At 44.3% G+C, this 12,867-nt stretch overlaps 1 protein-coding gene across 5 annotated transcripts in view; it reads right to left on the bottom strand.

The window, feature by feature from the left end:
• Positions 1–12,867, bottom strand: part of SYVN1 (synoviolin 1) — a 149,343-nt gene that overhangs the window by 47,826 nt on the left and 88,650 nt on the right. For all 5 annotated transcript variants that reach the window (XM_033956213.1, XM_033956212.1, XM_033956211.1 and 2 more), the window contains exons 9-10: positions 12,483–12,548; positions 10,258–10,374 (exon numbers count right to left, since the gene is read on the bottom strand). In XM_033956213.1, the coding sequence (XP_033812104.1) occupies positions 10,258–10,374; positions 12,483–12,548 (183 nt within the window). The remainder of the gene's footprint in view (positions 1–10,257; positions 10,375–12,482; positions 12,549–12,867) is intronic.

Genomic DNA, 12,867 nt, shown 5'->3' with positions numbered 1-12,867 from the left:
GAAAAAGAACAAGGAACTGGCGTGGCTCACTGTAGCAGTGAAGGAAGCGATCAGAGACAAGAAGACTTCGTTTAAGGAATGGAAAAGGACAAAAATAGATGAAAACTGGAAAAAGCACAAACAATATCAAAGCAAATGCCATAAGAGGGGCCAAAAGAGACTACAACTGTACTATCATATATCTAGATTTTCAGAAGGTGTTCGACAAGGTCCTGCATGAATGTTTACTTTGAAAAATTGTGAGCCATGGAATTGAGGGTGACATACTCACGTGGATTAAAAAACTGGTTGGCGGATAGGAAACAGAGAAAATGGACAATACTCAGACTGGAAAAGCATCACGAGCAGTGTTCCCTCTAAGCGGGCGGGTGTTGTGAGCAAACTTTTTTCACCGTGAGCCAAAAATATCGGGCGCCAGCAAGTTATGAGCCAACTCGCCCGATTCTCCTCTCGCCGCCCTGCCATCTGCCGTACGCCTCTTCCGATCGTGCGCTGTGACGAGAAACGTGTGCGCTGCGATGTAATATTTTGTGCGCCAGCGCACGCCAGCGCAGCTTAGCGGGAACACTGGTTCAAATGGTTTTATTTATTTCCCCAAATTTATTTTTGTTATACGCATTGAAAATATTTGATATTGCGTTTAAATCAAAATCTCAATAAACTTGAAACGAGTGCCCGTGAGATTGTGGGAGGGTTAAATACTCAAAACTTAGAAGTTTTTGCTACGCCAGCTTTCTGGTATCTTTACATACAGTGGCGTACCTAGCATATGTAACATCCGGGGCCCATCATTTTTTGGCACCCCCCCCCCATCTGTAAGAAAAACATGATTTTTAGTAACAAACCACACGTCACACATGAGTACCTAGGAAAAGGCAGCATCTTACATATTGCAGTGAGCAGTACATCAATACACCCATTGTAAAACTAAACAAGCCAGACCAGCACAGATCAATCCTACACCGTCAATCCTAACAGAAAACCATGTCTTTCGAACACACAGAACACAGAAAACACCTTCGCCTAGTAAGGAATATGTAATCACAAACTAACCCCTCCCTCTTTTACAAAACTGTAGTGTGGATTTTAGCTACGGAGGTAACAGCTCTGATGCTCATAAAATTCTGAGCATCAGAGCTGCTACCACCAAGGCTGGTGCTAAAAACGCTTCACAGTTTTGTAAAAGGGGGGATAAAATAAAAATACATAGACAAAGGTTAAATTGAACCAGCAAGAAGCTGGACTCTGCATACAATGCTTCACAGAAACAGTGACACATGTCTCCTAAAGCAATAAATAAATAGAAATTTTTTTCTACCTTTGTCTTCTGTGGTTTCTCCTTTCCTCATCTTCTTGTAACTCTCTTCCTTCCATCCACTGTCTGCCGTCTCTCTTCCCCTATATGGCATCTTCTCTCCTTCTATGCCCCTTCCAGAAACTGTATGCCTCCCCCTTCCATCTCTCCTTTCACCCCATTGGTCTGGCATCTCTCTCCTCGCCTTCCCTCTCCCACACCTCTCCTCATAGTCTGGTATCTCCCCTTCCCTGATTCTCTGGCATCTCTCTCCTTTCCTTTTCTTCCATCTTTCGCTCCCCCTCCATGCTCTCACATCTCCCCCTTCCTTTTCCCTTAGACTGGCATACCTTCCTCCTACGCTCCAAGCCCTGGCATCTCCTTTAATTCCCTCCCTCATCTTCCTTCTCCCTCCAGCTGGGTACCGCAACACTCTTCCCTGCAGCTCTGCACTTCCCCACAATTGCCATGCTTCGGTTCCTCTTCTTCCTTCCTTCCTCCCCCCCCCCGCGGGACCCTGCGGCACCATCAACTCTTACTCCCTCTAATGTCGGCCCTGCAGCTCCAGACTTCCTCGCACCTTCTCCCCTCCCCCTTTGGATCGCTATTATTTTAAATGTTATAGCCGCGGAGCTGTATCCATCAGTGGAGATGTCTAACCTCGGCCTGCCCCGGAACTCTTACTGCAGCAGACGCCCGTCTAGGCAGGAACAGGAAGTCACTGTTGCAGTAAGAGTTCCGGGGCAGGCCGAGGTTAGACATCTCCACTGATGGATACAGCTCCGCGGCTATAACATTTAAAATAATAGCGATCCAAAGGGGGAGGGGAGAAGGTGCGAGGAAGTCTGGAGCTGCAGGGCCGACATTAGAGGGAGTAAGAGTTGATGGTGCCGCAGGGTCCCGCGGGGGGGGGGGGGGGGAGGAAGGAAGGAAGAAGAGGAACCGAAGCATGGCAATTGTGGGGAAGTGCAATCCCCCCAATGCGTCCCCTTACCTTACCGACGCGTGTGTGCGCTGTGAAGAGAAACTTTGCGCTGCGATGTAATATTTTGTGCGCGAGCGCAGGCCAACGCAGCTTAGCGGGAACACTGATCACGAGTGGAGTGCCGCAGGGTTCGGTGCTCGGGCCTGTGCTCTTCAACATTTATAAATGACCTAGAAATTGGCACGACGAGTGAGCTGATTAAATTTGTGGATAATACAAAGTTATTCAGAGTTGTGAGGACACAGAAGGACTGCGAAGACCTACGAGACATAAACACACTTGAGGAATGGACTGTAAAATGGCAAATGAGGTTCAACGTGGATAAGAGCAAGGAGATGCATGTCGGTAACAAAAATCAAATGCACGTATACAGGATGTCCGGTGCTACACTCGGAAAGAGACCCCAGCAGAGACTTGTAGACAAGTCAATGAAACCGTCTGCAGAATGTGCGGTGGCGGCAAAAAGGGCAAACAGAATGCTAGGAATGATTAAAAAGGGAGTCACAAACAGATATGAGAAGATTATCATGCCGCTGTAACGGGCCATGATGCACCCCCACCTGGAATACTGCATCCAACACTGTTCGCCGTACATTAAAAAGGACATAGTACTACTTGAAAGGGTCCAGAGAAGAGCGACAAAAAATGGTTAAGTGACTGGAGGAGTTGCCGTACAATGAGAGGCTAGAGAAACTGGGCCTCTTCTCCCTTGAAAAGAGGAGACAGAGAGGACATGATCGAAACATTCAAGATACTGAAGGGAATTGACTTAATAGAGAAAGAGAGATTGTTCACCTTCTCCAAAGTGAAGAGAATGAGAGGGCACTCGCTAAAGTTAAAAGAGGATAGATTCCATACAAATGTAAGGAAGTTCTTCTTCACCCAAAGAGTGGTAGAAAACTGGAACACTCTTCCAGAAGCTGTTATAGGGGAAAGCACCCTTCAGGGATTCAAGAACATACGCAAGTAAGGCTAGACTCAAATAGGGCACTGGTCTTTGACCTAAGGGCCGCCGTGTGAGCGGACTGCTGGGCACGATGGACCACTGGTCTGATCCAGCAGCGGAAAACCTTATGTTCATAGAAACATGATAGCAAATAAAAGCCAAATGGCCCATCTAGTCTGCCCATCCACAGTAACCATTATCTCTTTCTCTCTCTGAGAAATCCCACGTGCTTATTCCAGGCCCTCTTGAATTCAGATGAAAGAAACTCGACTCATGCGCATTTATATTACTTAGGTATTTATATATCTCTATCATATCTCCCCTCTCCCGCCTTTCCTCCAAAGTATACAGATTGAGATCTTTAAGTCTGTCCCCATACGCCTTATCATGAAGATCACACACCATTTTAGTAGCCTTCCTCTGGAGCAACTCCATCCTTTTATATCTTTTTGAAGGTGTGGATCCAGAATTGTACACAATATTCTAAATGAGGTCTCACCAGAGTCTTATACAGAGGCATCAATACCTCCTTTTTCCTACTGGTCATACCTCTCTCTATGCAACCTAGCACCTTCTAGCTTTTGCCGTCACCTTTTCAACCTGTTTGGCCACCTTAAGATCATCACATACAATCACACCCAAGTCCCATTCTCCTGCTGTGCACATAAGCTCTTCACCCAATAAAGCAGGGGTCTCAAAGTCCCTCCTTGAGAGCCGCAATTCAGTCAGGTTTTCAGGATTTCCCCAATGAATATATATGAGATCTATGTGCATGCACTGCTATCGATGCATATTCATTGGGGAAATCCTGAAAACCTGACTGGATTGCAGCCCTCAAGGAGGGACTTTGAGATCCCTACCCTAAAGTGTACCATTCCCTTGGATTTTTGCAGCCCACATGCATGAGCTTACATTTCTTAGCATTAAATTTTAAACTGCCAAATTTCAGACCATTCTTTAAGCTTCGCCAGGTCTTTCTTCATGTTATTCACACCATCCAGCATGTCTACTTTATTGCAGATTTTGGTATCATCCGCAAAGAGGCAAATCTTACCCGACAACCCTTTAGCAATATCATTTATAAAAATGTTAAAAAGAACAGGCCCAAGAACAGAACCTTGAGGCACATCTTTTCATCAGAGCGATCTCCACTGATCACTACCCTCCTGTCATCTTCCACTCAACCAGTTCTTGACACATCCTGTCACTTTGAAACCAATCTCAAGGGCACTCAGTTTATTTATCAGATATCTGTGTGGAACACGGTCAAAGGCTTTGCTAAAATCTAAATGCACCACATCTAGCGCACATCCTCTAACCAATTCTCTGGTCACCCAGTCAAAGAAATTGATCAGATTTGTCTGACAAGACCTACCTCTAGTGAATCCATGTTGCCTTCGGTCCTGTAATCCACAGGATTCCAGAAACTTGATCAATCTCTGTATTAAAAGTGTTTCTATTAATTTGCTTACCACAGAAGTCAGACTTACCAGCATGTAATTCCCTACTTCCACTTTTGTGTAAAGGGACCACATCTGCCCTTCTCCAGTCCTCCGGTACCACTCCCGACTCTAGAGACTCATTGAAAAGGTCATTCAGTGGAGCTTCCAGAACTTCCCTCAGTTCCTTCTGCACCCTTGGATGTACACCATCTGGCCCCATCATTTTGTCTACCTTTATTTTAGCTAGCTCCTCACGAATACATCCCTCTGAAAATCGATCAGGGTCTATTACTCCTCCATCTCTATTTATGTTTGTTTTCTGTGGTCCCGCTCCTAATACTTCAGCTGTGAACACAGAACAGAAATAACAATTTGTCCTTTTCTTTATCAGCTTCTACATATTCCTCCCCTTCACCTTTGAGTCTCACAATGCCACTTTTGCACATCTACCTATCACTAATATATCTAAAAAATGTTTTGTCTCCCCCGTTTTACCTCTGCCGTGATCCTACCCCTGACGTCAGAGGAGGAGCAGGGCCGTGACAGAGGGAAGGACAGCTACGGAGGCCGATGGCAGCCTGCAAGGACTGCTAAAGCACTAGCGATCCTCTCTGCAGGCTGCTTCACTAGAGCAGGAGACCAGGGGGGAAGCTGGGAGAACATGCAGGCCTTCGGAGGGTGGTGCAGGCCTTTGGGGGGATGTGTTCAGCCCAAGCCTTCAGGAGATAACAGCCCAAGCCTTCAGGGAGGAACAGCCCTTTGGGGAGAGGGGGGAGAGTTTGCAGGTCTTAAGGGTTGGGGCCCTGGTGTAGAAGTACACGGAGTGAGGGAAAGCAGAGTTACTTACCGTAACAGTTGTTATCCATGGACAGCAGGCAGCTATTCTCATATATGGGTGACATCATCCACGGAGCCCGGATGCAGACAGCCTCTCAAGCAGACTTGCTTGAAGAAACTCAGAAGTTTCAAGTCTGCCACACTGCGTATGCAAGAGTGCCTTCCTGCCCAGCACAGGGCGAGTGTCCTCAGTTTAGATAGCTAGCAGAGAAGCCAACCAGTGGAGGTGGGTGGGTTGTGAGAATAGCTGCCTTCTGTCCCTGGATAACAATTGTTACGGTAAGTAACTGTGCTTTATCCCAGGACAAGCAGGCAGCCTATTCTCACATATGGGTGACCTCCAAGCTAACCAGAATGGGATGGTGGGAGTGTTGGCAACTTTGGAGATTAAATTTTGTAATACTCTCTGGCCAAAATGGCTATCTCGTCTGGAGAAAACATCCAGATAATAATGAAAAGTGAAAGTATGAACCGAGGACCAAATGGCAGCTTTGCAAATTTCCTCAATACGAATGGATCTGAGGAAAGATACTGAAGCCGCCATGGCTCTGACTTTGTGGGCTGTGACTCGACTCTGTAGATGCAGTCCAGCCTGGGCATAGCAGAAAGAGATACAAGCAGCCATCCAGTTGGAGATGGTACGCTTAGAAATTGGATGTCCCAACTTGTTCGGATTGAAAGAGACAAAAAGTTGAGGAGCAGATCTGTGTGGTTTGGTGCATTCTAAGTAGAAAGCCAAAGCACTTTTACAGTCCAGAGTATGAAGAGCTGATTCTCCAGGATGAGAATGAGGCCTTGGAAAAAAAACACTGAAAGTACAATAGATTGGTTGAGATGAAATTCTGAAACCACTTTAGGTAAGAATTTAGGATGAGTACGGAGGACCACCTTGTCATGATGGAAAACTGTGAAAGGTGGATCAGCAACTAAAGCTTGCAGCTCACTGACTCTTCGAGCAGATGTGAGGGCAATGAGAAACACCACTTTCCAAGTGAGATACTTCAGATAAGCCGTAGATATTGGTTCAAATGGAGGCTTCATTAATTGAGCAAGAACATTGAGATCCCAAACCACTGGAGGCAATTTGAGAGGAGGTTTGACATTGAACAGTCCTTTCATAAATTTGGAAACTACCGGATGAACAGAGAGGGGTTTCCCTTCAATAGGCTGATGGAAAGCAGCAGTTGCACTGAGATGGACTCTGATAGATGTAGACTTGAGGCCAGAGGTAGATAAGTGCAAAAGATAATCCAGAACAGAAGATAAGGAGGAATCTTGAGGCTCTTTGTCATGAGAGATGCACCACATAGAAAATCTAGTCCACTTTTGGTGATAGCATTGTCTAGTGTCAGGCTTTCTAGAATCCTCTAAAATGTCTCATACAGATTGAGAAAACTGAAGAGGATTTATGTTGAGAGGTACCAAGCTGTCAGGTGTAGAGACTGCAGGTTGGGATGAAGTAGAGACCCTTAACTCTGTGTAAGCAGAGATGGAAAAACTGGTAGAAGGTATGGCTCCCTGCTGCTGAGTTGAAGTAGAAGGGAGTACCAAGGTTGTCTCGGCCACCGAGGAGCTATCAGAATCATGGTGGCATGATCATTCTTCAGCTTGACAAGAGTCTTGAGGATAAGAGGGAATGGAGGGAATGCATACAGGAAGATATTCGTCCATTCCAATAGAAAAGCATCTGCCTTGAGGCGATGAGGAGAGTATATCCTGGAGCAGAACTGAGGCAGTTAGTGGGTGTGGGGAGATGCAAAAAGATCTATCTGAGGAGTTCCCCACTGAGAAAAAAAATGTGATGAAGAGTCGAGGAATTGAGTGTCCAATCGTGAGGTTGCAAAAGTCAACTCAATTTGTCCGCCTAACAGTTCTTTGCCCCTTTAATGTAGATCGCTTTCAGGAAGGTGTTGTGAAAGATTGCCCAATTCCAAACCTTCAGAGCTTCTTGGCAAAGTGGAAGAGATCCAGTTCCTCCCTGCTTGTTGACATAGTACATGGCGACTTGGTTGTCCGTCCGAATGAGGACTACCTGGTTGTGAAGATGTTGAAAAGCTTTGAGAGCACTGAAAATCGCTCTGAGTTTCAACAGATTGATATGACACTGATGATCCTTGCTGGGCTAATGGCCTTGAGTACGAAGACCGTCGATGTGAGCCCCCCTAGGTAGGTCGAGGAATCTGTCGCGAGGTCCTTCTGATGAGGGGTGTCTGAAACAGTAAACCTCTGGAGAGGTTGGAAGAGAGCATCCACCAGTGGAGAGACTGCTTCAACGAAGGAGTGACTGTAATGTGTCGAGAGTGGTTCGCAAGCCTGCGTCCACTGAGGAATTCTGAAGTGAAGTCTGGCAAAAAAGTCACGTTTAAACAATCTTTTTTTCATTCCAGGCAACTATAAGCAGTGGTTCCAGATCAACATCCTCCTGTGTTAGGTCCAGCATACCCTGGATGGGTCCAGGCTGACCTTCATGCAGGCAATAGTACGAGGAGAGGGTATATAGAGGAGAGAGGACTTGAATACTTTCGTAGGACCTAGCAGCTCCTGGACAGATTAACTGCCGATGAGTCTTGCACAAGGAATAAATAAGTGATGCTGAGATCTTATTTGCTTGGATCTTCCATACTGCCTGCTCAGTACTAGTTCAAAACAGGGTCTCAATGTTTTGACCTTGCCTCTTGAGAGTGGCAAATATGATAATATTGATCAGGTTGTGTGGTTTATCCTCTCCAAGTTAACTTTCTTTTGAAATAGTCCTGGAATTTTAGGAAGCAAACTTCGAGGCTGGATAGAAATACTTGCGAGAGGTCCTTCCTCATCTCAGGTTCTGCTTCCCAAGGCTTGGTCATTGTTTCTCTAAATTCGGAGGCTAAGAGCAATACTATTCCAGAATCTTGTTTCCTTTCCTCATTAATCATAGACAGAAGGTCTGACTGGAGTGGACACCTCTTTGTTACAAACTGCTATATTCTGGCTGTGTTCTTTCACTGAACACAAGCTTACAATCTGTTCAGATTGGGCAGGCAGCCACCTGTCTGCCTTATGGCCATCATGATCCCATCCTGGCAATAGCCTTGCATACTAAGCAAGAGAACAGAGAATACTTAGATTCAGTTGAATGACTTCATAACCCAAGCCCTGGCTCCTCAGTATGGGGAGTTGGCAGTCATTTTAGATTCATGTTCTGACTTTCTGTATCTCACATCCGCTGAGCTTCTTTGCAGTTTTCCCCATAAAAATTGCATGTTCGGCAGACATTTTAGGTTCACATGTAATTTCTGTAACTGCTTTCTTTTTAATGAGCATGTATTTCAGGGTTGTCTTCTATAGAGGGTCAAAGGGTCATGGACTTGCTACACCACCTTTCTGTGTTTACATATGCTATATGCAGGTATTTTTTCTGTTCCTAGAGGGCTCGTAAACTAAGTTCCATACCTGGGGCAATGGAGAGTTAAGTGACTTGCCCATGGTCATAAAGATCTGCAGTGGGAATTGAACCCAGTTCCCCAGATTCTTAAGCCACTACACTAGCCATTAGGTTGTAGTGGGAATTGAATGCAGTTCCTCAGGTCCTCAAACCAGAGGATGTATGTTCCATTTTCACTCCAGATTTGGTCACTCCATCAAACTTATCTGCTGAAGTCAGCTTCAGACTGCCTTCCCACCTTTCCTGGAACACTGACACAGTGCTTTCAAAAGGATCTGTTCAGAAAGGCCTAAAACTTTGGAACAGGAAAGCGTAAAAAAAAAAAAAAATCTTTTTATCTAGTTCTGTACAGAAAGATTACCCCAACCCAATTCTGACTAAGCTCTCCATATATGCCAACCTGTGAACATTTCCTGAGATTTGTAAGAAATTGTTAAACCTGTCTTGTTACTATAAATAGTCCCAACACCTATGTTAGATTTGGGAGTTCAAAAACTGTCTTACTATTGTAAATAGTCCAATCACTTATATTAGATTTGTCCTTTTGTATATAGGCAGGAGGGGTCAAGCTGTGATTCAGTAAAGGAGGGAGGCTGGATGCACCAGCATGAGATAACAAAGAAAGGCACCCCACAAGCCCCATGCATAATGTGACCATACGTCCTGTTTTGAACGGGACCGTCCCATTTTTAGATCCCCTGACCCGTTGTCCCCATGCACAGCTTCGGGATGCCAAAATGTCCCATTTTCAGAAAAAGCGTCCCGAAGCTGTGTGTGGGGACAACGGGACAGGCGATCGCGGAGCCTAGGCTCTCTCCCTGCTTCCCCGCCACCACTGATGCACCTGAGAGAGAAAAAAAGAGAAAGAGAGAGAGAGAAAAACAGAAAGAGAAAGAGAGCGAGAGAGAAAGAAAGAAAGAAAGAGAGAAAGAAAAGTTAGAAGGAAGTGCAACCAGAGATTCACCAGACAACAAAGGTAGGAAAAATGATTTTATTTTCAATTAATGTAATGTAATTTTATTTCTTATAATTAAGTGATCAAAAATGTGTCAGTTTTGAGAATTTATATCTGCTGTCTCTATTTTGTACTATATTTGTCTATTTTTCTATAGTTGTTACTGAGGTGATATTGCATATTTTAAAGTCATCTGTCTTGACAGAGGTTTTTTAAAATTTTATGGTCACCATTATGAATAAGATATTGTGTGTACATGAAAAATGAATGGAAGAAATTGGGGGTGGGGCAGGAGCTGGACTGAAAATCAGTAGATGTCTCATTTTGATGAAAAAAATAAGTGGTCACGTTACCCATGCCCCACCCTCCCTCACCTGGTGTGAAAGATGTGATTGCACGGCAGGCGCTTGGCTCCAGTAATCATCTCTTCTCGACAGATGATACAAACATTGTCCATGGCTTGCAGTTCCTCTGGAGTAGCATCAGGATACCTGTGCACAGAACAAGATTTTAGAAAATCCCTATTCTGCATAACATGTTTATTTACATTCCATTTCTTAATAGCTCAAAAAAGCAGCAAATTCACCAATTTGCTCCATGTCTACAGGACAGGATGATCCAATCCTAGTTTTACTCTAACTGTATACTTGAACTTTGTAATTCTGATTTCTCATTATGAACACAGGGAGGGGAGTTAAAAAAATGAGGCTGGATTAGCCAATGCTAGTGAAATTAACCTCTTCCTCATCCACGAGGCCCTGTTTGTGAGGCCTGCACAGATGCCAACATTGATTTGATTTTTTCGTTCCTTGAGATAGAATGAAATGCAAACCTTTGTGTACCAACATGCCCAATGCACACAATGCCAGTGACCTGGAGGAGAGGAAAGCAGTCACAAATTGCTTCCCACACAAGTTCAACTCTGATTTATCCAACTGACATGTGTCATCTTTATAGATCTTATTCAACAAAAGAATTCAGCATGTTGGCACCTACATATAAGCACTAAAAACTGGTACTGTAAAAATACAATCCCCACCAAATAAATCTGAACCAACAATGTGTGAAAGCAGCGTGATTGTGCCGCGGCCCGTGGGCGTCCTGAACCTTTGACTAGGTTCTGGTTTCTTGGACATCCATTTATTTATTGTTTTTGGTGACTATTTCTCCCTCCTGATGAGGGCATTGAAACAGGACCTGTCGAGTGGAGAGAGCGAATAAGAGAGCAGATCAGTGACTGCAGTCGAAGAATTAGCATGCAAAGTGGAAATTTAGTGTGTACTAACTACTGCAGCTGAACCTTCCTGGACATACAGTACGGATTAGGTATCCACCACTAACTGACCACCTCAGCTGTTTTGAGCTAAGTACTCATTTCACTTTTGATTTGTAGGGGGTAGTTTTTCTGCCCTCTTTCTGAGTGAGTTATAAATTAGTCCCTTGATTGAACTTTAGGGTTGCTCCAGCTGGCCTGCCAGTGACTTTTTCTGTTTGGATTTTTTAGTTTTAGTCCCTTTGTTTTCTCACGGATTTCCTATATTTGATTGTGGACACTTTTACACTTTCTGTCTTCTATCGGGGACGCAGTGCATTTTTCACATTTTTTTCATTTTCTATTTTGATTTTCACATTGGTTGTTTTGTGGAGTTTTTGGACCTCCGGGGGATTTTCTGGTTTGATTTCTAACCCCGGCTTTCAGTTCACTGCTATTTAGGATTGATATATTTTTATAAGTGTTCTCTCGCAAGGGCCCTTTCTATTACTCCTCTGTATTTTACAATTTCTCCTTCTGGTACCTCTTTGGTAGCGTTTTTGCACTTGACTTGCACCAGCTTGTTTATTATATTATACAAACGGCATGATGATGTACGGGGCAGGATTTATTTAGATTTTAATCTAAAGTGCTTGTCACTTCAATAAATACCTGCCCGGAGCCAATGGTCAACACAAGGGTTTATACAGGCTCATACTGAATAGTGCCATTAGTTTGATTGATTTTTTTGATTTTTTGAATTTTCTTACATATTTTGTTTGTAAGATTTAGCTGGTGGTGCATTCCCTCATACCATTGTTGGTTCAGATTTATTTGGTGGGGATTGTATTTTTACAGTACCAGTTTTTAGTGCTTATATTTTGTGTATTGGTACATATTTTGGTTTTTGTCGGCACCTACATATTCCTTCTTTGCAGAATCTCTGCAAGCTGCTCAAGACTAACAGTAAAAATCAAATACCCAGCTAGAAGGGCCTTGTGAACCAGCTCTCTGGTTCTCCCTTCACAGTAGGACACACTCAACATTGCAATAAAAAAGTGTGCTGAATCAGGAGTTACAGGAGAATGTCCGGATTGTAGGACTATGCAAGGACAGTCACAAAGGGACCATGATATCACAGTGTGTGTGACCTCTGTTTACATTCTACTGATTTAAGAGATCAAAACACATTCCTGCACAACTATGTCAGCAGTCCCTCACATTAATTTCACTATGCTGGGTGAGTGGAGAGCCAGGCTCCCACATTCTTTCCTGGGGCTGCCAGAAAACCTAAGATGTGCCGTTATGCCCTCTCACATCAAACCCACTCAACAGATTGACACTCACAGTGTGTTCATGTTGCGAATGGCCCGTCGTGACATAATGGCATCTGTGACTGCTTTTTTAAATTGCCTGCAAAGAAATTTAACGGTCACTCACCACCACAAGCACAGAAAGACTGTATGAAGAAGAGTCAGGAAACAGGCCTTGAAGTAAAAAGGGTCCCTGATGACACAGGACAGGAAGAAGAGAAGCCTGGCAGAGGGGAGGATCTCTTATGGCAGAAGGGTGGGAAGGAGAGAGAAAGATCTTACAGTGAGGGAGGGAGGCTCCCTAATAAGACAGCTAGGATAGAGTAAACAAACGGTCCCTGGGAGGGGGGGGGATTCCTAAAGAGAGTCAAATAGGAAGAAATAAAGGACAATAGCCTCCCTGATGAGAGTTGGATGGG

This window comes from Geotrypetes seraphini, chromosome 8 (genome assembly GCF_902459505.1).
Source record: "Geotrypetes seraphini chromosome 8, aGeoSer1.1, whole genome shotgun sequence".
NCBI lineage: Eukaryota > Metazoa > Chordata > Amphibia > Gymnophiona > Dermophiidae > Geotrypetes > Geotrypetes seraphini.
The sequence above is the reverse complement of the archived record's forward strand: the minus strand, read 5'-3'. Positions and strand labels throughout refer to the sequence as shown.